The sequence below is a fragment of the Sciurus vulgaris genome (assembly GCF_902686455.1).
Source record: "Sciurus vulgaris genome assembly, chromosome: 9".
NCBI lineage: Eukaryota > Metazoa > Chordata > Mammalia > Rodentia > Sciuridae > Sciurus > Sciurus vulgaris.
This window is the reverse complement of record NC_136469.1, coordinates 30,587,853-30,610,697: the sequence shown is the minus strand read 5'-3', so window position 1 is coordinate 30,610,697 and position 22,845 is coordinate 30,587,853. Positions and strand designations below refer to the sequence as shown.

Genomic DNA, 22,845 nt, shown 5'->3' with positions numbered 1-22,845 from the left:
TAGATAGCACCAGGATTCATTTTAACATTGTCATACAAGCACGGAGTATAATTTGCTCCAATTCAGGCCTGTACTTCCCCTTTTTCTCCCCTCTCTCCTTCTCCTGTTCCTTTCCCTCTGCTCTACTGATCTTCTATTTATTTAGTGTTTTTTGGGATTTTATTTTGGTTTGGTTTTTGTTTGTTTGTTTGTTTGTGTACCAGGGATTAAACTCAGGGTCCACACCACTGAGCCACATCCCCAGCCCTATCTTGTGCTTTATTTAGAGATAGGGTCTCCCTGAGTTGCTTAGTGCCTCACCATTGCTGAGGCTGGCTTTGAACTTGTGGTCCACCTGCCTCAGCCTCCTGAGCTGCTGGGATTCTAGGTGTGCACTACCAAACATGCTCAGCTTGGTTTTGTTTTTGCATTTTATTAGTGTCTTGTGGATATACATGAAGGTGAGATTCACTGTGGTGTATTCATTTATGCACATGGGAAAGTTTGGTCAGATTCATTTCACTGTTTTCCCCTTTTCCCAACCCTCCTCTCTCCCCTTTTACCTCCCACCCCATTTTGGTCTAAGAGCAGGTAAAATTAATGAACTAGAGCCACATGTATCAAGATGGATCAGTCTTAAAAATAATGTTGACAAATAAGTCAATAGAAGATAATTATACCCAAGTGGGATATGGTGGCAAGTTTGGGGTTTCAGATACTTAGGAGGCTGAGGCCAGAGACTTGAATTTCTAGACTTGAAGCCTAGAAATTTGAGACCAGCTTGGGCAATACTGTAAGATTTTTTTAAAAAAATTGTTTTTGAAAGAGGTTATTATGCATAGAATAATTATATTGATTTTAAAGTTTTTGTTTTGTTTGGTTTGGTTTGTGCCAGGGATTGAACCCAGGGGTGTTTAACCACTGGGACACACCCCCAGGCTTTTTCATCTTTTCCATTTTGAGACAAGGTCTTGCTAAGTTCCTAGGGCCTTGCTAAGTTGCTGAGACAGGCTTTGAGCATAAAATCCTCCTGCCTCAACCTCCTCACAATATACCCCCAAATATGTCATATATTGCTTAGGAACATAGGCATGTTTCAAAAGTGTGGATATGATACAAGCCTATTGCCTTTGTAAAGTGAAAGAAATGAGATCAGTAAGAGGTATGATGAGGACTTCGAATATATCTATTAGTCAGTTTTCTGTTACTGTGACAAAATGCCTGAGAAAATTAACTTGAGATTTATTTTGGCACCTGGTTTCAGGGGTTTCAGTCCATGGTTGCTTGACTCAGTTGACTTTGGGCCTGTGGCAAGGTTGTACGTCATGACAGGGAGCACATGTCAGAGGACACTGCCCACTTCATGGTAACCAAAGAGCAAAAAGAGAGAGAAAGAGTGAAGAAGGAATTGGGGTCCCAATATCCCCTTCAAGGGCACAACCCCACTGGCTTAACTTCCTTCCCCTGGGCCCCACCTCCTAAAGGTTTCAGCTCCTCACAATAGTGCCACAAGTTGGTGACCAGGACTTTAGCACAAGGGCCTTTGGGGGACATTCAAGATCCAAACTGTAACAGTCTCTGTAATACTGCTTCTTTCAGAAAAAAAGGTGGCAGTCCACGGTTCAGTAACCTAAGACCCAGTGGCCAAACCCAGCCAGCTTGTTTTCTTCTTGTACCGCCTGGAGTCCTGAATGCTCTTCACATTTGTAAATGGTTATATTTTTATTAGTTATATAAATAAATACTTGCATACTAGCTTGTATTTTGCTTCTTGACCCACAAAATCTGAAATGTTTACTCTCTGGCCCTTTAAGGGAAAAATTTAAGATACTTATGTGTGTGTGTGTGTGTGTGTGTGTGTGTGTGTATATATATATAAAATGCTGCAGGGAAACACAAAAAAGGACAGAAATGGGTCCTTTGAGTTTACCTATCAGGAGGCATCATGACCCAGATATAAATATATATATATTATATATTTTTAATATATTATATTTTAATATATTAAATATATATAATATATATTTTAATATATATATTATATATATTTTTAACTTTTTTTAAATTAAAAATTATAAATTTACATAGGGCAATGTTGTTTGATTCATTCTGTTATTTTTTCCCTTCCCCCCCTCCCCTCCCACCCTTCTTTTCCCTCTATACATTCCTTTCTTCCTCCATTTTTACCACCCTCCTTATTCCTAACCCTAAACCTAACCCTAACCCTAACCCTAACACTAACCCCTCCTACCCCCCCTTATATGTCCTCATCCGCTTATCAGCGAGATCATTCGTCCTTTAGTTTTTTGAGATTGGCTTATCTCACTTAGCATGATATCCTCCAATTTCATCCATTTGCCTGCAAATGCCATAATTTTGTCATTCTTCATGGTGGAGTAATATTCCATTGTATATATTCGCCACAGTTTCTTTATCCATTCATCAACTGAAGGGCATCTAGGTTGGTTCCACAATCTGGCTATAGTGAATTGAGCAGCTATGAACATTGATGTGGCTGTATCTCTGTAGTATGCTGATTTTAAGTCCTTTGGGTATAGGCCAAGGAGTGGGATAGCTGGGTCAAATGGTGGTTCCATTCCAAGCTTTCTGAGGAATCTCTATACTGCTTTCCAGAGTGGCTGCACTAATTTGCAACCCCACCAGCAATGTATGAGTGTACCTTTTTCCCCACATCCTCGCCAACACCTATTGTTGCTTATGTTCTTGATAATCGCCATTCTAATTGGGGTGAGATGAAATCTTAGGGTAGTTTTGATTTGCATTTCTCTTATTACTAGAGATGTTGAACATTTTTTCATATATCTGTTGATTGCTTGTACATCTTCTTCTGTGAAGTGTCTGTTCATTTCCTTAGCCCATTTGTTGATTGGATTATTTATATTCTTGGTGTAGAGTTTTTTGAGTTCTTTATATATTCTGGAAATTAGTGCTCTATCTGAAGTATGAGTGGCAAAAATATTCTCCCACTCTGTAGGCTCTCTCTTCACATTACTGATAGTTTCCTTTGCTGAGAGAAAGCTTTTTAGTTTGAATCTATCCCAGTTATTGATTCTTGCTTTTATTTCTTGTGCTATGGGAGTCCTGTTAAGGAAGTCTGCTCCTAAGCCAACAAGTTGAAGGTTTGGACCTACTTTTTCTTCTATAAGATACAGGGTCTCTGGTCTGATTCTGAGGTCCTTAATCCATTTTGAGTTGAGTTTTGTGCAGGGTGAGAGATAGGGGTTTAATTTCATTCTGTTGCATATGGTTTTCCAGTTTTCCCAGCACCATTTGTTGAAGAGGCTATCTTTTCTCCATTGCATATTTTTAGCACCTTTGTCTAGTATGAGAAAATTGTATTTATTTGGGTTTGTGTCTGTGTCCTCTATTCTGTACCATTGATCTACCTGTCTATTTTGGTACCAACACCATGCCGTTTTTGTTACTATTGCTTTGTAATAGAGTTGAAGATCTGGTATTGCGATACCCCCTGCTTCGCTCTTTCTACTGAGGATTGCTTTAGCTATTCTGGGTTTCTTATTCTTCCAGATGAATTTCATAATTTCTTGCTCTATTTCTGTAAGGTACATCATTGGGATTTTAATTGGAATTGCATTGAATCTATATAGCACTTTTGGTAGTATGGCCATTTTGACAATATTAATTCTTCCTATCCATGAACATAGGAGATCTTTCCATCTTCTAAGGTTTTCTTTAATTTCTTTCTTTAGTGTTCTGTAGTTCTCATTGTAGAGGTCTTTCACCTTTTTTGTGAGATTGATTCCCAAGTATTTTAATTTTTTTTGATGCTATTGTGAATGGGGTAGTTTTCCTAATTTCTCTTTCTGAAGATTCATCACTTATGTATAAAAATGCATTGGATTTATGAGCATTGGTCTTGTAACCTGCTACTTTACTGAATTCACTTATGAGTTCTAAGAGTTTTCTGGTGGAATTTCCAGGTTCCTCTATATATATATAATCATGTCATCAGCGAACAGGGATAGTTTGAGTTCCTCTTTTCCAATTCGTATCCCTTTAATTTCTTTGGTTTGTCTAATTGCTCTGGCTAGAGTCTCAAGAACAATGTTGAATAGAAGTGATGAAAGAGGACATCCCTGCCTTGTTCCAGTTTTTAGGGGGAATACTTTCAGTTTTTCACCATTTAGAATGATATTGGCCATGGGCTTAGCGTAGATGGCCTTTACAATGTTAAGGAATGTTCCCACTATCCCAATTTTTTCTAGTGTTTTGAGCATGAAGGGATGCTGTATTTTATTGAATGCTTTTTCTGCATCTATTGAAATAATCATGTGATTCTTAACTTTTAGGTTGTTGATATGGTGAATGACATTTATTGATTTCCGGATGTTGAACCAACCTTGCATCCCTGGGATAAAACCCACTTGATTGTGGTGCACTATCTTTTTAATATATTTTTGTATGCGATTTGCTAAAATTTTGTTGAGAATTTTTGCGTCGATGTTCATTAAGGATATTGGTCTGAAATTTTCTTTCCTCGATGTGTCTCTGTCTGGTTTAGGTATCAGGGTGATATTGGCTTCGTAGAATGAGTTTGGGAGGGTTCCCTCCTCTTCTATTTTATGGAATACTTTGAGGAGTATTGGAATGAGCTCTTCTTTAAAGGTTTTGTAGAACTCGGCTGAGAACCCATCTGGTCCCGGACTTTTCTTTGTTGGTAGGCTTTTGATGACCTCTTCTATTTCATTGCTTGAAATTGATTTATTTAAGTTGTGTATGTCCTCCTCGTTCAGTTTAGTTAATTCATATGTCTCTAGAAACTTGTTGATGTCTTCGAGGTTTTCTGTTTTGTTGGAGTATAGATTTTCAAAATAGCTTCTAATTATGTTTTATTTCACTCATGTCTGTTGTGATATTTCCTTGTTCATTCCGAATTTTAGTAATTTGAGTTTTCTCCCTCTTTCTCTTTGTTAGTGTGGCTAAAGGTTTATCAATTTTGTTTATTTTTTCAAAGAACCAACTGTTTATTTTGTTAATTTTTCCGATTGTTTCTTTTGTTTCAATTTCATTGATTTCAGCTCTGAGTTTAACTATTTCCTGTCTTCTACTACTTTTGGTGTTGGTCTGCTCTTCTTTTTCTAGGGCTTTGAGCTGTAATGTTAAGTCATTTATTTGTTGATTTCTACTTCTTTTGTTGAATGCGCCCCATGAAATAAATCTTCCTCTAAGTACTGCTTTCATAGTGTCCCAGAGATTTTGATATGATGTGTCTTTGTTCTCATTTACCTCTAAGAATTTTTTAATTTCCCTCCTGATGTCTTCTGTTATCCATTCATCGTAAAATAGTGTATTATTTAATCTCCAAGTATTGGAGAAGTTTCTGTTTTTTATTCTGTCATTTATTTCTAATTTCAGTCCATTATGATCTGATAGAGTACAAGGTAGTATCTCTATCTTCTTGTATTTGCTAACAGTAGCTTTGTGGCATAAAACATGGTCTATTTTAGAGAAGGATCCATGTGCTGCTGAGAAGAAAGTGTATTCGTTCTTTGTTGGATGGTATATTCTATAAATGTCCGTTAAGTCTAAATTGTTGATTGTGTTATTGAGATCTATAGTTTCTTTATTCAATTTTTGTTTGGATGATCTCTCCAGCAGTGAGAGAGGTGTGTTAAAATCACCTAGTATTATTGTGTTGTGGTCTATTTGATTTCTGGAATTGAGAAGGATTTGTTTGACGTACATGGATGAGCCAATGTTCGGGGCATAGATATTTATGATTGTTATGTCTTGCTGATTTATGCTTCCCTTAAGCAGTATGTAATGTCCTTCTTTATCCCTTCTGACTAGTTTTGGCTTGAAGTCCACATTATCGGAAATGAGGATGGATACTCCAGCTTTTTTGCTGTGTCCGTGTGCATGGTATGTTTTTCCCCATCCTTTCACCTTTAGTCTATGGGTATCTCTTTCTATGAGATGGGTCTCTTGCAGGCAGCATATTGTTGGATTTTTCTTTTTAATCCAATCTGCCAGTCTATGTCTTTTGATTGATGAGTTCAGGCCATTAACATTCACGGTTATTATTGTGATATGATTTGTATTCCTAGTCATTGGACTCATTTTTGTTTATTGACATGATTTGGTTTCTCCTTTATTTGGCTATTCCTTTAGGCTAGTTCCTCCCCTTGCTGATTTACATCGTAGTTTTTCATCTCTTCCTCATGGAATATTTTGCTGAGAATGTTCTGTAATGCTGGCTTTCTTTTTGTAAATTCCTTTAGCTTTTGTTTATCATGGAAGGATCTTATCTCATCGTCAAATCTGAAAGTAAGTTTTGCTGGGTATAAAATTCTTGGTCGGCATCCATTTTCTTTCAGGGCTTGGTAAATGTTGTTCCAGGCCCTTCTAGCTTTTAGGGTCTGGATTGAAAAATCTGCTGATATTCTTATTGGTTTCCCCCTGACTGTAATCTGATTCTTTTCTCTCGCGGCCTTTAAAATTCTGTCTTTATTTTGTACGTTAGGTATTTTCATAATAATGTGCCTTGGTGTGGGTCTGTTGTAATTTTGTATATTTGGAGTCCTATAAGCCTCTTGTACTTAGTTTTCCATTTCATTCTTCAGATTTGGAAAATTTTCTGATATTATTTCATTGAATAGATTGTTCATTCCTTTGGTTTGTTTCTCTAAGCCTTCCTCAATCCCAATAATTCTTAAATTTGGCCTTTTCATGATATCCCATAATTCTTGTAGATTCTGTTCATGATTTCTTACCATCTTTTCTGTTTGGTCAACCTTGTTTTCAAGTTTAAATATTTTGTCTTCAGTATCTGAGGTTCTGTCTTCCAGGTGATCTATCCTATTGGTTTTGCTTTCTGTGGAGTTTTTAACTTGGTTTATTGTTTCCTTCATTTCAAGGATTTCTGTTTGGTTTTTTTTTTCAGTATCTCTAACTCTTTATAGAAATGTTCTTTTGCTTCCCTTATTTGCTCTTTTAACTGTTGATTGGTGCGTTCATTTAATGCCTGCATTTGTTCTTTCATCTCCTCGTTTGCTTCCCTGATTGTTTTAATTATGTATATTGTGAACTCCCTTTCTGACATTTCTTCTGCTGTGCTGTCATTGGGTTTTATTGATATAGTATCTAGATTTGTTTCGGACATTTTCTTCCCTTGTTTTCTCATATTGGTCAGATGTCAGTGGGACTCTGTGATATTGTAGATTTCCTCTATTGGCTTATAGTGTCCCTGTAGATTTCCAGTGTATCACCTACCAGCCTTCAGTAGCCTGAAGTCTTGGATTAACTTGATAATGTAGTGCTTCCGAAGAATGCTGCCCCTAGCCCGCTACTGGTTCCAGGGAGAGACCTGGAGAGGTCTCTTGCTGCCCAACCCTGGTCCCAGAGGCTGGTTGCAGGTCGGAGGTCTCCACTGGCTTGGGGACTTGTGGCTGGCTCTCACTGGGCGGTTTGCCCCGAGAAGCTAGCCTAGAGAGGCGCTTCCCACCAGAGGGGGCTGGGTTGTTTGGGGAAGTCCCTGGCGCCCTGTGCTGGTCACTGAAGCAACCTGTGGGTGGGCTGGAGCTGGCAGTGGGGCGGGCCGGAGCTGGCCGCGCTGCTTCTGTGCAGAAAGGCTCTCACTGGAGGGCCTGCTCCGCGAGGCTGGAGATTCTGTCCCTGTGGGAGTAGCTCACCGCCAGAGTGCACAGAGCTGCCTGGGGGAGACTCTATCTGCCCTGTCCTACTCTAATAAGCCGCTCGAATCCGGGCCTGCCGCCCAGCTGAGCTTCACTGGGTGGGGGAGACTCACCCCCTGGTTCTATTTTAGTCCGAGTCTCTCAGTGCCTCCCCTTCTTGAATCCTGGGTTCTGGAGCGACTGGAGATGCAGTCACCCTCTAGTCCGCCATCTTGGGTTGCCCCGTGGAAAAAGCCTCTCTCTATATTTTTTTTGTACTAGGTTTTGGACCCAAGGATGCTCAACCACTGAGCCACAACCCCAGCCCTTTTTGTTTTTGTTTTTTTTTTATTTTGAGACAGGGTCTTGCTAAGTTGCATAGAACCTTGCTAAGTGGCTGAGGCTGGCTTTGAACTTGTGATTCTCCTGCCTCAGCCTTCCAGGCCTCTGGATTACAGGGGTGCGCCACACATCTGGCAATTTTTTTATTTTTTATTTTTCTGGGAGGGCTGGGGATGAAACCTAGGGCCTTCCACATGCTGGGTAAGTGCTCTACCATTTAGTTACATCCCCAGCCCTGTCACATTATTCTGCCCTTTTTGCAGGGATACATTTATAAGGAAAAACAATGAAACAGTCTTAAACTTGTTTTAGCTCTTTTGAGTCCTACGCTAGAGCTCCTCCATCTTCCTTTCCAAATCTCCCAGGGTGTGTCTTTGAAAGTAGTCAATGCATCTTCATTTTCTTACTTTCTAATCCTCAGCCCTTTTTAATATTTTATTTAGAGACAGGGTCTCTCTGAGTTGCTTGGGGCCTCAATAAGTTCTTGAGGCTGGCTTTGAACTCAAGATCCTCCTGCCTCAGCCTCCCCAGTCACTGGGATTCCAGATGTGTGCCACCACATCTGGCTCTATTCATCTCTGAACCCATTGCAATGTTGTTCCTGAGTCAGGCACAGCCCCCAGATTACTCCATCTGGGGTTATGATGCCTTCTGATAGCTAAACCCAAAGGACCCATTTCTGTCTTTCTTTTCTGTTTCCCTGTAGCATTGACCAGATTGACTCAATCATTGCAATTCTCTTCCTTGGATCTGATGTGTCATTTTCTTCTAGGTCTCTCTGATGACTCTGGTTGCTCCTTTTCAGCTTGGGGCTGTGCAGGTCTTTCTTCAGCTGCTCACTTCATGTTCATTTTTTCTTTCTCACTCCTTACACCATTCCGGGCCCTTCTATCCACTTCCATGGCTTTTGTCTCACTTCTGGGCCGACAATTCCCAAATCATCACCTCCAGTCACCTCTCTCCACCCAGCTCTCCTTGGCTATATCATGGGACTCTTAAGCTCAACAGATCCAAAACAGAATTCATTCTCCACTCCCTCTAGTTTAAACCCTCCTTAACTTCATCTAGGCTATTCCAGCAACTTCTTGACCGGTCTCCTTGCTGCCAGCCTCACCTGTGGTCATTTCACACAACCTCTGCAGCCTTCATGGCTGCACCAGTGTAATCCTTTTCCTCCTGTACGTATCCCCTTAGAGTTTTTCATTTTCTTAAGATAGATTCCAAACCCTTCCGCATCATGACAACCCTCTTACCGGCTGCAGCTGAGTTCCTTTCTCTCTTAGCCATTGCCATGTCCCACTACGTGCCCTATGATGTGACAGCTTGAATGTGACAGGCTGTCAGGCCCCTGGGCCCTTCTGTGTGCTGGGCCCCCAGTTGCAGTGCCTCTCCTACCATCTTGGCTTGGGGAACTCCTGAGATCCAGTTCAGTGGTCCACACCTCTGAAGGTTTCCTGAATCCCAGCCCCAGGTGCAGTGGATTCTCTTCCACATCCTCATGACACTCCATCCACATAAGCATGATGGCGTTTATTAGTCTGTGCTGTAATTATTGATTTGCAGGCCATCATCCTGACTTAGTCAGGAGCCAGGTGCCGGGTACCATTCACCCCTCCATCTCGGATTTAGAATAGCGCTGGCACATCATCGGCCACACCACAAGTGTGGTGACTGATGGGCCAAATAAGCAAATGACATGAAATTTGTCTTCAAGACAAGAGTATATTGGTTGAAATAGTGAAATCAAATTATAGTTAATACCTGAATCGACGTGATACTTAGTTAACCCAGTTTTATAATTCCAAAATGTTAACTATCCCAAATATTTTAATGTATGAATTAAAGATAGTTCATTTCTGTCTCTTCAAATGAAAACAGTTATTGTCCCAGCCACTTTCCTGTAGCATCTTCAGAGAAAGCATCCTTACACAACTTCTCAAAATAGAGAAGACCCAGAAATAAGCATTCACAGCAGGATAACTTGCAGAAGGGACAGAAAGTTCCAAGTGTTTGGGGAGAATTGTTAAAGGAGAACGAAGGGACTACTAGTTCCATAAACTGTAGATTTTATGCCGGTCAAAACTATTTAAAAACTTGAAAAAGAAATAAAACTTATGTAACAAAATGAAGGAGAAAATCTCCTTTAGTTGTGATTTTCAGCACAGAAACATTTCCTGAGTTTGTTGAAGAAGGTGAATATAAACAAGAGTTATCTCCTAGAATAGGGTTCTGGCCGTTGTCTTTGTTTGTTTCTTTTCCTTAAAGTAAAACCAATTACTCTAGTTTGTTTTTGAAATCTTTCTACGTTTCCTAGGACTTCAGTTTCCTACCTTCCACCCCATTGTCATTTCCAGAAACAGGATTCTAGTGACTGCCCAAGTTTTCTGACATGCTGTCTTTGTCTCCTGACAACACAAAGTTCATTAATTTAAAAAAATGCATTTATTCTTTCTTGAAAATCATGCTTATTTAATGAGTTCTTTTCTGATTAAAATTGCCAGACATACCAAGAAAAAATACAGGGTAACCAGATACACGATAGGCAGATTAATAATACTTTCCTGTAATGTAAGCATATCTCACGCACATCAGTACCCGGATGGGACCCCGACAAGTAATGCCTGAGATGTACTAAAAATCATTCATTGTTTGTCTGATATTCAAATTTAACTGGACATCTTGTATTTAATTTAGTAACTCCATTTAGGATTATGATTATCTTTTCTCAACCAAAGATCATCTCTCCATTTGTCCATGAATAAGATCATACCCTACTGACTATATAGACATGTTGATTATGTAGCTGGGTATGTATAAATTAGAAAAATATTTAGATTGAGTTCTAGATCAACAATTCAAAACAACAAGTGAAGAAACTATTACTGAAAAAAATACCAATGGCTGAAGAATCTACTAACGTAATGAATCACATTAATAACTAAATGAGAAGAATCGTAAGGTGGAATTCATAAATGCAAAGAAGAGGTCAACAGAGTGAGAACAGACAGGGACAGTGCCTCAAGCAGTAGCAGTGAACTTGTGACACTGAGGCCTGTTCTCCTGTCCAGGGTGGAAGGGCAGGACTGTTCTCTGCAAAGGGTGAGCAGCATCAGAAGCCAGTCAAACTTAGGGACCTGGGCAGGGCTTTGCTGATCTAATGTACCCTTTATCTCTTCATATGTCACTTTGGGGGGATGGTACCAGGAACTGAGTCACATCCCCAGCCCTATTTTGTATATTATTTAGAGACAGGGTCTCCCTGAGTTGCTTAGTGCCTCGCTTTTTCTGAGGCTGGCTTTGAACTCGAGATCCTCCTGCCTCAGCCTCCCAAGTAGCTGGGATTACAGGCATGCGCCACTGAGTCCAGTATCTTCACACACTATTCTTAAGACCTCAGCAACTTCTTTCCTTCTTAAGTTTCTTGTAAGAAAACCTCAAACCATAAACTAGTCCTTGTCCTCTGCGCCCGCATAGGCTGGGGCTGCAGACTTGGGTTTACAGGGACCTTGGGGGACAGGTTGGCCTCCACCCTCTCTCTGCTATTCCTCCTGGGCTCCCACAAGTCCCTTCGAAGACACCCCTCAGTGACCTGAAGACTGCCCCCAGCCTCCACCTCTTAAAGTTCCACCATCCTCCTATAGCACCACAGACTGTGGACCAGACCTTTAACACATGGGCCTTTGGGAGAAATTCCAGAGACATTTGAAATTGGTTATTCAAAAAAAGGATAGAAATATACTAAAAGTAGAAAAGTACTCAGGTTAACAATGAAAACTATCATTTAATGACCCCTGGCTCCATTGCAAAGCCCTTTCTAGGTCTTATTATCCTTCTGATGGTGGGAAGAATTTTGTTTTAATGTTTTAAAATGTGTATGTACTCTGACCCATAAAACTACTTATATTTTAAAACTGCCAAGTCTACAAGCTAGGATTCCAGTGCAGGGAAAAGAGGAGGCAAAGGACCCAAACAGCTTCCCCAGGCCAATAACTTCCAACAAGCGACATCCTTAGGATCTGGAAAGATCTGATTAAATTTGAACAAACTTTCTCTATAAGTAAATAAATAATAAATAAGTATAAAATGTTTAAAGAGAAAAAGACATCAGAGTACTGTGGGTCTCCCTCGTGATAGAACAAGGGTTTGTTTTAATTGTTGTTTTTTGGGGGGGAGTAATAGGGATTGAACCCAGGGGTGCTTAATCACTGAGCCACATCCCCAGCCCTTTTTATTTTTTATTTTGAGACAGAGTCTCACTAAAGCTGCTTAGGACCTTATTAAGTTGCTGAAGCTCGCTTTGAACTCAAATCCTCCTTCCTTAGCCTCTCCAAGCAGCTGGAATTACAGGCATGTGCCTCCACACCCAGTCAGAAGAGTTTTAATCTGACAGTGAATTGCAATTTTGGGGGTGGTTCTCAACACATGGAGATAAAAATAGCTAATAAAGCATCCCAGGTAAATTCCTAGCACTCACTGCTGCATGAAGATGCTCTTCAGAGAACCCTCTTCAGCATGAGCAAAAACGAAACATTTCTTAATGTTCTTTTGATAGAAAGCATCTTCAGCTCTCTGTGTCTGATGGCTGAAGAGAAGGGTGTAGAAAACACAGACATTGGTCCACCTAAGCTACCTACCTCTCCACGCCTACCATCAGCCATTAACCCAAACTGCTGTTGTCTGGCCATTTTTCTGATCATTTCTTTTCTTCAAGGAAATATGTCAGGAGAAACAAAGTAGGTGACTATTTTCCCTTATTAAAAACTTATCAAATACAAGGCCGGACGCAGTGGTGCACACCTGTCATCCCAGCAGCTGGGGAGGCTGAGACAGGAGGATTGCAAATTCAAAGCCAGTCTCAGCAATGGTGAGGCACTAAGCAACTCAGTGAGACCCTGTCTCTAAATAAAAAGTACAAAACAGGGCTGGGGATGTGGCTGGGTGGTTGAGTGTCCCTGAGTTCAATCCCTGGTATCACACCCACCCCCCCCCCCAAAAAAAAAAAACAAAAAAACAACTGTCAAATACATAGACCACTGAGCTTTCAGTGAAAACAGCAATCCCTTCACTTCCCTAGTCCTTCTCCCAGGGGGAGTCAGGTCTCCTGAGCTTCACATGTGGGCAGGCATGCGAAATGCCCTGTTCCTCCCACTAAGAAGGAACATGACGTCTCATCACCAGGGACTCAGAACTTTGCACTAAGCAATTCCTCTAATTCCCCAGGATTTTTTTGGGGGGGAAGGGGGGCCCATATTTCCTGGAAGGAAGTTATCAGTCTAAAAGAGTATCAGATTCTTTTATTTATTTATTTATTTAGGTCCTGGAGATTGAACCCAGGAGTACTTAACCACTGAGCCACATCCTGCACCCTTTTATACATTTTATTTAGCAACAGGGTCTCGCTGAGTTGCTTAGGGCTTCCCTAAATTGCTGAGGCTGGCTTTGAACTCGAGATCCTCTTGCCTCAGCCTCTCCAGCCACTGGGATTACAGGTGTGCGCCATAACACCTGGCTCAGATTCTTGATAACAGAGTGAAAGGTGTGATGACAATGTTAGTGGGACGTACCTCCCCATTCGACATTTCCTTCTGTCATTCGCTCCAGAAACAGTTCTGCATTGAAGGACTACTGAATGAAAGATGGGGCATCTGATTGAACACAGTAGGTTGGGTTCCAGATGCTCAGGGTAGAGTCCAGGACAGTGGAGGAGACAGACAAAGGGAGGTACATAATGGAGGTGACTTCAAACAACAAATAATAGGTTGATGCTCTTTTGAAGCCAGGAGGTCTAGGGAAAGGACAGAGCACCTCAGAGCGCCATCGTGGTCCATGAGCAAGGAATCCCAGATGTTACCCTTCTACTGTCCATCAAACACAGTCCTCCTGCAGCCAGGCTGGTGTCTGGTGATTCTGGGAAGGCCATTTGTTCCTGTATGTCCCTGACTACATCATAGTCAAGTTCCAAAATGCTACTGGGAAGAATGAAGAGTAGGCCGACTTCTTGGGTTTGGTTTCTGGAGCTCCTGAAATTTATATACGGTCAGTTACTCCACAGAGCAGGAGAGAGAACACTCAACACCTGTCACAATTTGCTCCATTTCCCCATCTGAATTATAAGTGTTTACATAATTTGTGTATGGAGTTGACGTAATTAACAAAGGAAAGATGGGGTTTCTGACTGAGGTTCGACACACATCACAACATCCTGTTTGGTAATATTCTCTTACCTTTGTTTTATTTCATGTTGCATTAGCAGCCTGGCAGTCCAGCAGTTAGTATATAATACTTTGTCCAATTTTAAAAATTAGAATGACTGGGGGTGTAGCTCAGTGGTACAGCATGTGCTTAGCATGTGCGAGACCCTGGGTTTCACCCCCAGCACCACCAGAAACAAATATTCTTCCTTCCTAGGTTTTGGCACCAAAAAATACAAGCCCCTAAATAAACACAAAATGGAATGTCTAAAAATAAAAACAAAAAGAGCTGGTTACACATTTCCGTTTTTTAAAAAAAAAAGGAGAAGTGAACCTGTGTGCACTACAAAGAAGCAAAGTCATTTCCACACAGGGAGATGCTCAGAGCAGTGATAAGGGAGCTGTGTGTCTGGGCTGCTGGAGCCCCGGGGCCTCACGGGTCCTCACCAGATGCACGAGCTGCAAGTCCCAGATGTGCTTGCATGGATATTGTCAATAAACATTTGTACATGCCTCTGCACACCAGGCAGTTTTTATTATCTGGTGATTTTAGGGTTAACAGTCAGGTGAGGTACTGTAGGTTGCTGACAAGGTCACATGACCACTTCCATTATCTCTTAATAATGCTAATAATAATCCTGGGAGAGTTCGTGTTGAGGTCGCCTGAGATATCCAGGAGTGGGCCACCCAAAATAGAATGTGCTAGACCTGCAGCCTTCGGGGCCACCAGCCTGGAGCCCTCACACCTGACTTGGCAGGTGGGACACATGCAGTGTCCAGGGCGTGAATGCCAAGATTTGCAAGGCCTTTCTGCTTTCAAGGGCTGTCTTCAGCTTTCTCCTTCTCTCCTGTGCTTGTGCTTGTTAAAGTCCCTCTCTCTGTCCTCACTCTCTCTCTCTCTGGCAGTGTTACCAGTTTCACCCCTGGCCCCACCCCTTGCACCCTGAAATACGTCCAAATTTAGATAAGAAGATACAAACACAAAATAAGGAAGTAGTACCAGGCAGATGAACCTTCTGGGGAACAACAGAGAAACAGGCAAGTAGAGAGTCTAGTATTTGCTGGTAAATGGATGAGAAAGGAGAACATCATGCTAAGTGAAATAAGCCAGTATCAGAAAATCAAGGGTCGAATATTTTCTCTTACATGTGGGAGCTGAAGCAAAATGAAGGAAAGAAGTAGGGGGAGACTGGATATCATAAAGGTACAGGGAAGATTAGCAGAAGAGAAGTAGGAGATTGAGAGGGAGAGAAGAGGAATGGGAAAGGGGAGGAAATGCAGAATGAATTCTTTAAAAATCATGCTATGTGCATGTACAAATATGCCACAGGGAATTCCACCTTTATGCATAAGTAAAAAGAACCAATCAAAAATAAATAAATAAATAGTTGAGCCAAAGGAAGATCAGTAGAGTAGAGGAAGGAGAATTGGGGGAAGGGAGGAGGGAGAGAAAGGGGACCACAATGAGAAATGAAATTGAATTCCATGCACATATGATTTTGTGGGATGAACCCAACTTCTATGTATAGCTACAATGCTCTCATTAAAAAAAAAAAAAAAAAAAAAAAAAAAGAATAAAAATAGAGTGTGAAGTTAGAAGCTCCAGTTCTGCCCTGGTTCCTCTGAGGTCCAATCTTTACTCCTCCATCCGTGCTCTTGGGCAACTTATGCAATCTTTTTGTCCCAGTGTCTATCAATGAGATAACTCAGGTAAAAGGCAGAGTAGAGGGCTTGGCTCTTAAGAAAAAGTCTTGAGAAAAGTTAGCCTGAAATAGTAACAACACCTTCAGCAGCAGAAGTAGGCAAAAAAGTAAAAGCAAGGACTGGGATGTAGCCCCCTGGTAGAGCACGTGCTTAGCATGGATAAAGTTCAGGGTTCGATCCCCAGCACCAAGAAAGTTTAAATGAAATAAAAAAAGAAATTTTAAAAATGGAAGAAAGAAAAGAGGGCTCTGGATATTCAAGGAAGGTCTCTAAACACCGACCCCCATACACATGTGCACTGGTTTTCACTGGCCAGGTCACCTGTGACAATGCAGTTTGGTCTGTTTGCCGTAGTTCTGCAAGCACTGTGACTTTAAAGGGGTGGACAGATATCTTTTCTTGCCTAGAGTGACACCTGATATACACAAGGTTTTGACATATGTGTAACTACATTATCAACTTACCTTATTTGAAAGATGTGGAAATATAGGACAAAGTCATAAACCCAGAAGGCAGAGATCAATCAATGGTGGGTATTTTTTTAATCCCGCATTTGGAAATAGACATATGTGAGAAACATCAGTAGTTATTTTCTGTAGTTTGTCATTGATTCTGATTGATAGTTTTGGGTGGCACTTGCCAGAACGATTATCAAATGGATTTATATTTATCTATAGAACCAAAATAATTAGCATGTGACTGTCTTAGTTCAGCTTCCATAACAAAATATCATGGCCTGGGTGGCATAAACAATAGAAATTTCTTTTCTTGTAGTTCTGGAAACAGAAGTTAAAAATCAAGTTACTAGCAGATTCAGGGTCTGGGGAGAACCTTCCTCCTGACTGCCCTGTTACTGAATCCTAACAGGGCAAACAGAGAGAGCCCTGGTCTCTTCTCCCTCTTCTTATAAGGGCACTAATCCCATTTTGGGGACCCCATCCTCATGACCTCATTAAACTTAACTACTTCCTAAATGTCCCCCACCTGACACCATTATATTATGGATATCATCATATTGGGGATTAAGCCCTAAGGCTAATATATTAATTAGATGGGGGTGCACACAAACATTTATTTCATAATAGTGACCAAACAAATATTGTTATTGTTTTAACCAGAATCAGAGGAATTTATTGTTATGTGATCACAAAGCTAAAATATCGAATTGCCTCTGTTATGTCCAGTTTGGTCATTCAATGGAGTCGTAGTCCAACCTGTAATAATAGAGTGTGATTTAAAGTAGCCAACTTCTCCATTTGTATCTTGTCTTTCACCTTGGAAAGAAATTCTGCATACACTATCTCTGTGACAAGCCACAGGTTGGGGTAGCAAAACCCCCCAGGGTTCAAACAGAATAACTTGCTTGTACCTTGACGGTAGGGAAAGTTCCACAGGTGCATTTTATTGAATAAGTTTAAATATTGGTAGAGTTTTCTTATTCTCCAAGGGAACTTCCCCTGGAAAATTTTACTTTACAAATGAAATATGCCACATATTTTTAATTTAGAATCCAGGAGGATTTGTCAGAGGCAGACTTGGTGCTTTGCAGGATGGGAGTCTAACACTGAAACCTAAGTAATCACTCCAAAGTCCAAGAATTATTTTCCAGCGATAAGTACCTTTTATTAAAAGTTAGGACACAGAGTGAATTCCTTTACACCTGTTTATATTTAATTATTTTTTGCAGTACTAGGGATCTAACCAAGGGCCTTACAATTTGTAGGCAAGTGCTATACTGCTGAGCCACGTCCCCAGCCCCATTCCTTAACATATGAATGGGTTAGATGGCATGTACTGAACTTTCAGTATGTGTAAATTGAGATTTGTTCAGAAATGTTATTAAAATATCATGATGTCCTATAGGCAAACACCTGGGATGTCACACCACTTGGCTTGGGAAATTACCCTTGACAGGACAAAGCTTCCAACACCCTTTGCTTATGCGTATCCAAAGTGTCTGGTCAAAGCTAAACTGCCTGCATTTATGGGAGGTTTATCGCTGGGCGCTGATTCCATGTTCAATATACTTCAGCTCAAGCTCCATTTATGTTAAATCAATACGCGGTGTTACAACGAACTGGAAGGCCAAGTACAGTGGATCAAGTTTATCACCAAATGTATCTAGGATAAATTTAAAAATCATTGAAACCATAACATACTAAATTTGTCTCCATGGCTATCTCAATTTTGTGTGTGTTCCCACAGGTAATTGTGAGGAATTAGAACAGTCTGGAGATACATCTCCAGAAAACAACAATGCAAATGAAGAGACCACATCATATGCACTGGCTGCAACAACCACAGAAATAGTATCTGCAAATACGACTTCTATCCCCATCGCTGAGGATGCAGATCAGTTAGAGTTTATATTAATTGTGTTGATCCCGTTGATTTCCTCAGTCCTCCTACTTTTATCAGTGGTGCTTCTTGTGAAGTACTGTAGAAGAAAGAGAACTAAACAAGGTAAATATTTGGTGTACCCCCATTTTCAGATCATTGCTTTACAGGTTAATGAGCAACCAATAAAACAATGTCTTTTTTTCTTTCACCCAGAGCCTTCTAGCCAAGGATCTCAAAGTGCTTTACAGACATGTGAGTATTGTCCTAACATCGGCTTAGGGCTTGGGATGGGATAGAAGGAACTGAGATGTTTAAAAATGAAGCAACAAGAATTACATAAAACACTATGTGACGATGACTGATACAGTTCAATGACATTTTTAACTAATTAATGACGCTACATCCTTTTTTTTTTTTTTTTCCTTTTAAAAGCACGTTTTCAGTCTACCTTGAAATTTTTTGCAATGCCATTTTGGTATCAAGTGCAGATAATGTATAGTCTTGGCCAACAGGCCAGTGTGACATTTCCCACCATGTGAGGAAAGGGTCAGGGAGATGAGGCAGTGGGTCCAATTAGACTTAGGGATGGAGGCTGGAGGCCATGGGGTCTTTACTACAAAAGGACCAGAGAAGCACTGTTCTTGTTCCCACTGAAACAACACTTTCACAGGGAGATTCCTGATGGGTTAAAGATTATTAACATCAATCTGAAACCAAGATAGAAAATTCCCAAGATTAGAAGCATGCTCTGAACGTCTAACATGGAATTGTCAAATATTAGGTTTGGGGGTAGTTTTAGATTCCAGGCAGACTTGGGGTATTTTTGTTTTGTGTTGGTAAAAATCATGCCAATTCGTTTTTTAAATTGAAGCTTTTTTTTTCTTTTTCTGGTTCTGGGGATGGAACCCAGGCCCTGGAACATGCCTGCAAGTGCTTTACCATGGAGCTACATTCTCAGATCTTAAGTTAAGCTTTTAAAAGTCACTCTGGAAATTATTCAAGGAATAAGAGGTTTCCTGATAAGATACAGAGTCATATGTGTATGCAAAACCTGCTCTGTGCCCCTCAGGCCCAGGAACAGGGCACCTATGGCTTTGAGGTCATGACCTTGGCCTGCATGCTTTCCCCACTGTCCTTGCACCCCGACAGCTCTTAAGCTCTCTGCAGAAACTATAACAGCTATTTCCAAAGCCAGCAGATGAGGCAAATGTGAGCTGGGGGGAAGCCCCAGAGTGTATTTCCCTTCGTGGCAGGGGCTCATAAAACAGACACCGCAGAAGTAGGAAATACAAGTTTCTTTACCCCTCGAAATTACAGGGTGACTTAACAGCAGTGGACAAACAGGAGTTCCTTCATAAGCTAAAGATAAGGCAAGAGGCAGCAGAGCTGCCTGGACCCCATTTCTTTTTTTGAGATAGGTCTCCTGTGTTATCCAAGCTGGCCTTAAACTCCAGGCTTAAGCCACCCTCCTGCCTCTCAGCCTCCAGGAGTAGAGTAGCTGGGACCCCAGGTGCATGCCACAGCACCTGGCATCCCACTGTCTAACCTCAGGCAAAGTAAGAATTTCCTGCCCCAAACCATAGCCCCACAGCCTGTCTTAACTAATGGACTCTGGGGAGGAGGACAGGGGAGGCTGGAGGTGTCCGAAGGGTCTTGCTTGTAGGCTTTAAATCCAGAAAGTGATTTCCACTGAACTTTCTTGTGCAAGTCTCTCAGTTCAAAGGCTGTTTACACACAGGAACTGGCCTCATCCTCAGTCAGGGCCCAGGCATCCCACCCTGTAGACATACTTCAAGTATCTGCTGTTGCCAGATCACAGCTTGACTTCCAGGAGACCACCAGACCGCACTCTTCCTTCTGCCTGGAATTTCCTTCTTGTCTGCTTGGCAAACAGCCACCCCTTCCGCAGTGCGCAGGACTAAAGCTCATACTAAGACTTTTCCCCCCGTAAAATCCATCACCGCTTCACACTTACTGTCCACAGTATTCAGGCTGTCCTCAAAAGCAAGTGACCTTTTGTGTGTGCGCTTTTGTTTTCGTCTTTCTGTCCAACTACATTATGTTCTATTTAAAGTCCAAAAGAACCAAGAAGTTATCTTATTCTTGATGGACAGTGTGGCCCCAAGGTTGAGAGTACCAACTGGAGAACCCCATTGTTTGGTTGGCTTTTGCAATACCCGCTGTATGATCTCTCGGACTCAGTTTCCTCATTTGTAAAATGGGCAAATTCAGTACCTCATAGAGTTGTGAGAATTAAATGAATTGATGTATCTATTTACCTCTATCATCTGTCTGTCTATCTATCTATCTATCTATCTATCTATCTATCTATCTATCTATCTATCTATCTATTACTTAGAAAAAAAGTGCCTGGCATAATTTCTAAGTAAACGTTCACGTGTTATTATCATCACTTTGCCTAACATGATACCTGGCCCACACATCCTAGCTGCTACTCAATGCATGTTTGTGGAATGCATGAGCTGATGACAGGATGTCAGAATATTTTTTAAAGAACATCTACTCTCAAAGGTCAAAGGTAATTTGCACTTTATCCTTCCTACAAATCAGCACATCATTTTTAGTTTAAATATCCTCACTGTAGGAAAACACAATATAGAAAACTTAGAAATTTGAAACCAATTGCTACTCACAAAAAGTTTTGTTCAAATATTCTTTTTAGTCGTAGATGGACAAATACCTTCATTTTATTTATTTTTTTTATGTGGCGCTGAGGGTGGAACCCAGTGCCTCACATGCGCTAGGCAAGTGCTCCACAACTGAGCTACAACTCCAGCCCCCAAAAGTTTTTGATAAAGAAGACTTTATTATATTTTTTTCACTAGCTACACATTTAATATAAACACAAATATCTCTTCTGAACTGAATGCTATAAAGATTAGCAACCACTTCCTCCTGAAGTCACCCTATTTAACATTATAATACAGGTCTAAGAAAGTAGAATATTTAAATAACTAATTTTTTTTCAGGAGAAACAAAACTGTCAAATTGAATCAAAGAGACCTGCATTTTGCCTAGATAGTTCCAAAGGAATGATCTGTTGCAGGCATGGGTACCCTGGCACTTGATGCCCCTCAGAAAGTAGACAGAGGCACCCTGTTTCTTTCCTCACCAGACCCTGTCCTGGTGACACCTGGGGAGGATGTGACTCTTCAGAACCGATGCTTCATCTGATTGGAAATTACCTTTTGGTTTTGTTTTCGTGCTGACTTTGAGCAGGCTAAGCACAAACTTTGTCACTGAGCTAGTCTCTAAATTACCTTTTTTATTTTTTATCCTTTTTTAAAATTTAAAAAAAAATTCTTTTTTTAAAAATATACCTTTATTTTATTTATTTATTTTTACGTGATACTGAGGATCGAACCCAGTGCCTCACAAGTGCTAGGCAAGCACTCTACCACTGGGCCACAACCCCAGCCTTTGTTCTTTATTTTTTATGTGGTGCTGGGTATTGAACCCAGGGTCTCACACATGCTAGGCAAGTGCTTTACCACGGAGAAATCTCCCCAGCCCCCTAAATTACCTTTTTTTCTTTGAGCTGGTATGTTTGATGTCCTGGAAAAGGGAAAATATTGTATAGTAACCTGGTATTCTGCTACCACTCTTCCTGGACTTTTAGGCATTACATTTCCAGTTAACATTTATTAAGTATCTTGATGTGTGTGTTTGGGGCGGAGTGGGGGTTGGTGTCTTGAGAGAGGACGCACGAAAATGGCTGGCAGGAAACTGTCAACTTGAACAGACGGTGCTACATGATGCTCAGCTCTGCTCAGTAAATCTCCCAGGAAAGAGCCTTGCTTACTGCTCAGAGTAGAAACAAGATAAGGAAGCCAGAGTCTCCTGCAGCTCCTGGCTCCCCAGCCCCCACCCAAATAATCCCACCATCCCATTCACAAAGGAGAGGAGCTATGAGTGGGGTACTGTCAGGCCAAGAGGTTGTGATGCAGGAAATGAGGGAGGAGGACATGGTGGGTAGGAGGATAGGAAATGGAAGGACTCTAAGGGGAAAATGGAATCAGGGAGGGGGGCTGTCTAAAAGCTGCATTTGCCTCTGGGCTGCAAAGGGAATAGGTGGCTATTAATAAAGAGCTGTAGGCCAGGTGGAGTGGAGCGGGCAGGGCCTGATTGCTGAGGACAAGTAATTGGTCTCCCTCCTGGTTTAATGTTTTACTTTCCCAGATGTTTTTCTGTTGCCATGGCGGCTGGGGCAGGGGTAATGGCCATGGAGCAGGGAAGAGGAGGCCACAAAAGGCTTTTTGCTCTCTTTTAATACTGATTATAGGAGCTTCACATTTGGTGCATCTGGAGCACTTTGGTAATGGGTTTTTTAACTTTTCCATCATCTGCATGCAGGAGAGCTTTTGCTCACCTCCAAGCCTGCGGGGAACCCGGATTATAAAGATAAATCCATGCCCACAACAGTGAGGCTGTGGAGACCCTGGCTCTCTGAGGAATTAGTGGGGGGTTATTAAGCAGGCAGGCAAAGAGAGAGGAGTGGGGAGGGAGGAACAAAACAGGGTGATTTTTATGGGTCTCCTGGAGGGAGGTTCAATTGTGTAGGGGCTTTGTTTATAGTAAAATCCCTTAAGGAAAGAGCCTGTAAATTTTAGATT

At 41.2% G+C, this 22,845-nt stretch overlaps 1 protein-coding gene across 4 annotated transcripts in view; it reads left to right on the top strand.

The window, feature by feature from the left end:
- TMEM154 (transmembrane protein 154) overlaps positions 1–22,845 on the top strand; it is a 62,375-nt gene that overhangs the window by 6,737 nt on the left and 32,793 nt on the right. For all 4 annotated transcript variants that reach the window (XM_079153454.1, XM_079153452.1, XM_079153453.1 and 1 more), the window contains exons 2-3: positions 18,077–18,334; positions 18,425–18,463. In XM_079153454.1, coding sequence (XP_079009580.1) covers positions 18,077–18,334; positions 18,425–18,463 — 297 coding nt within the window. The remainder of the gene's footprint in view (positions 1–18,076; positions 18,335–18,424; positions 18,464–22,845) is intronic.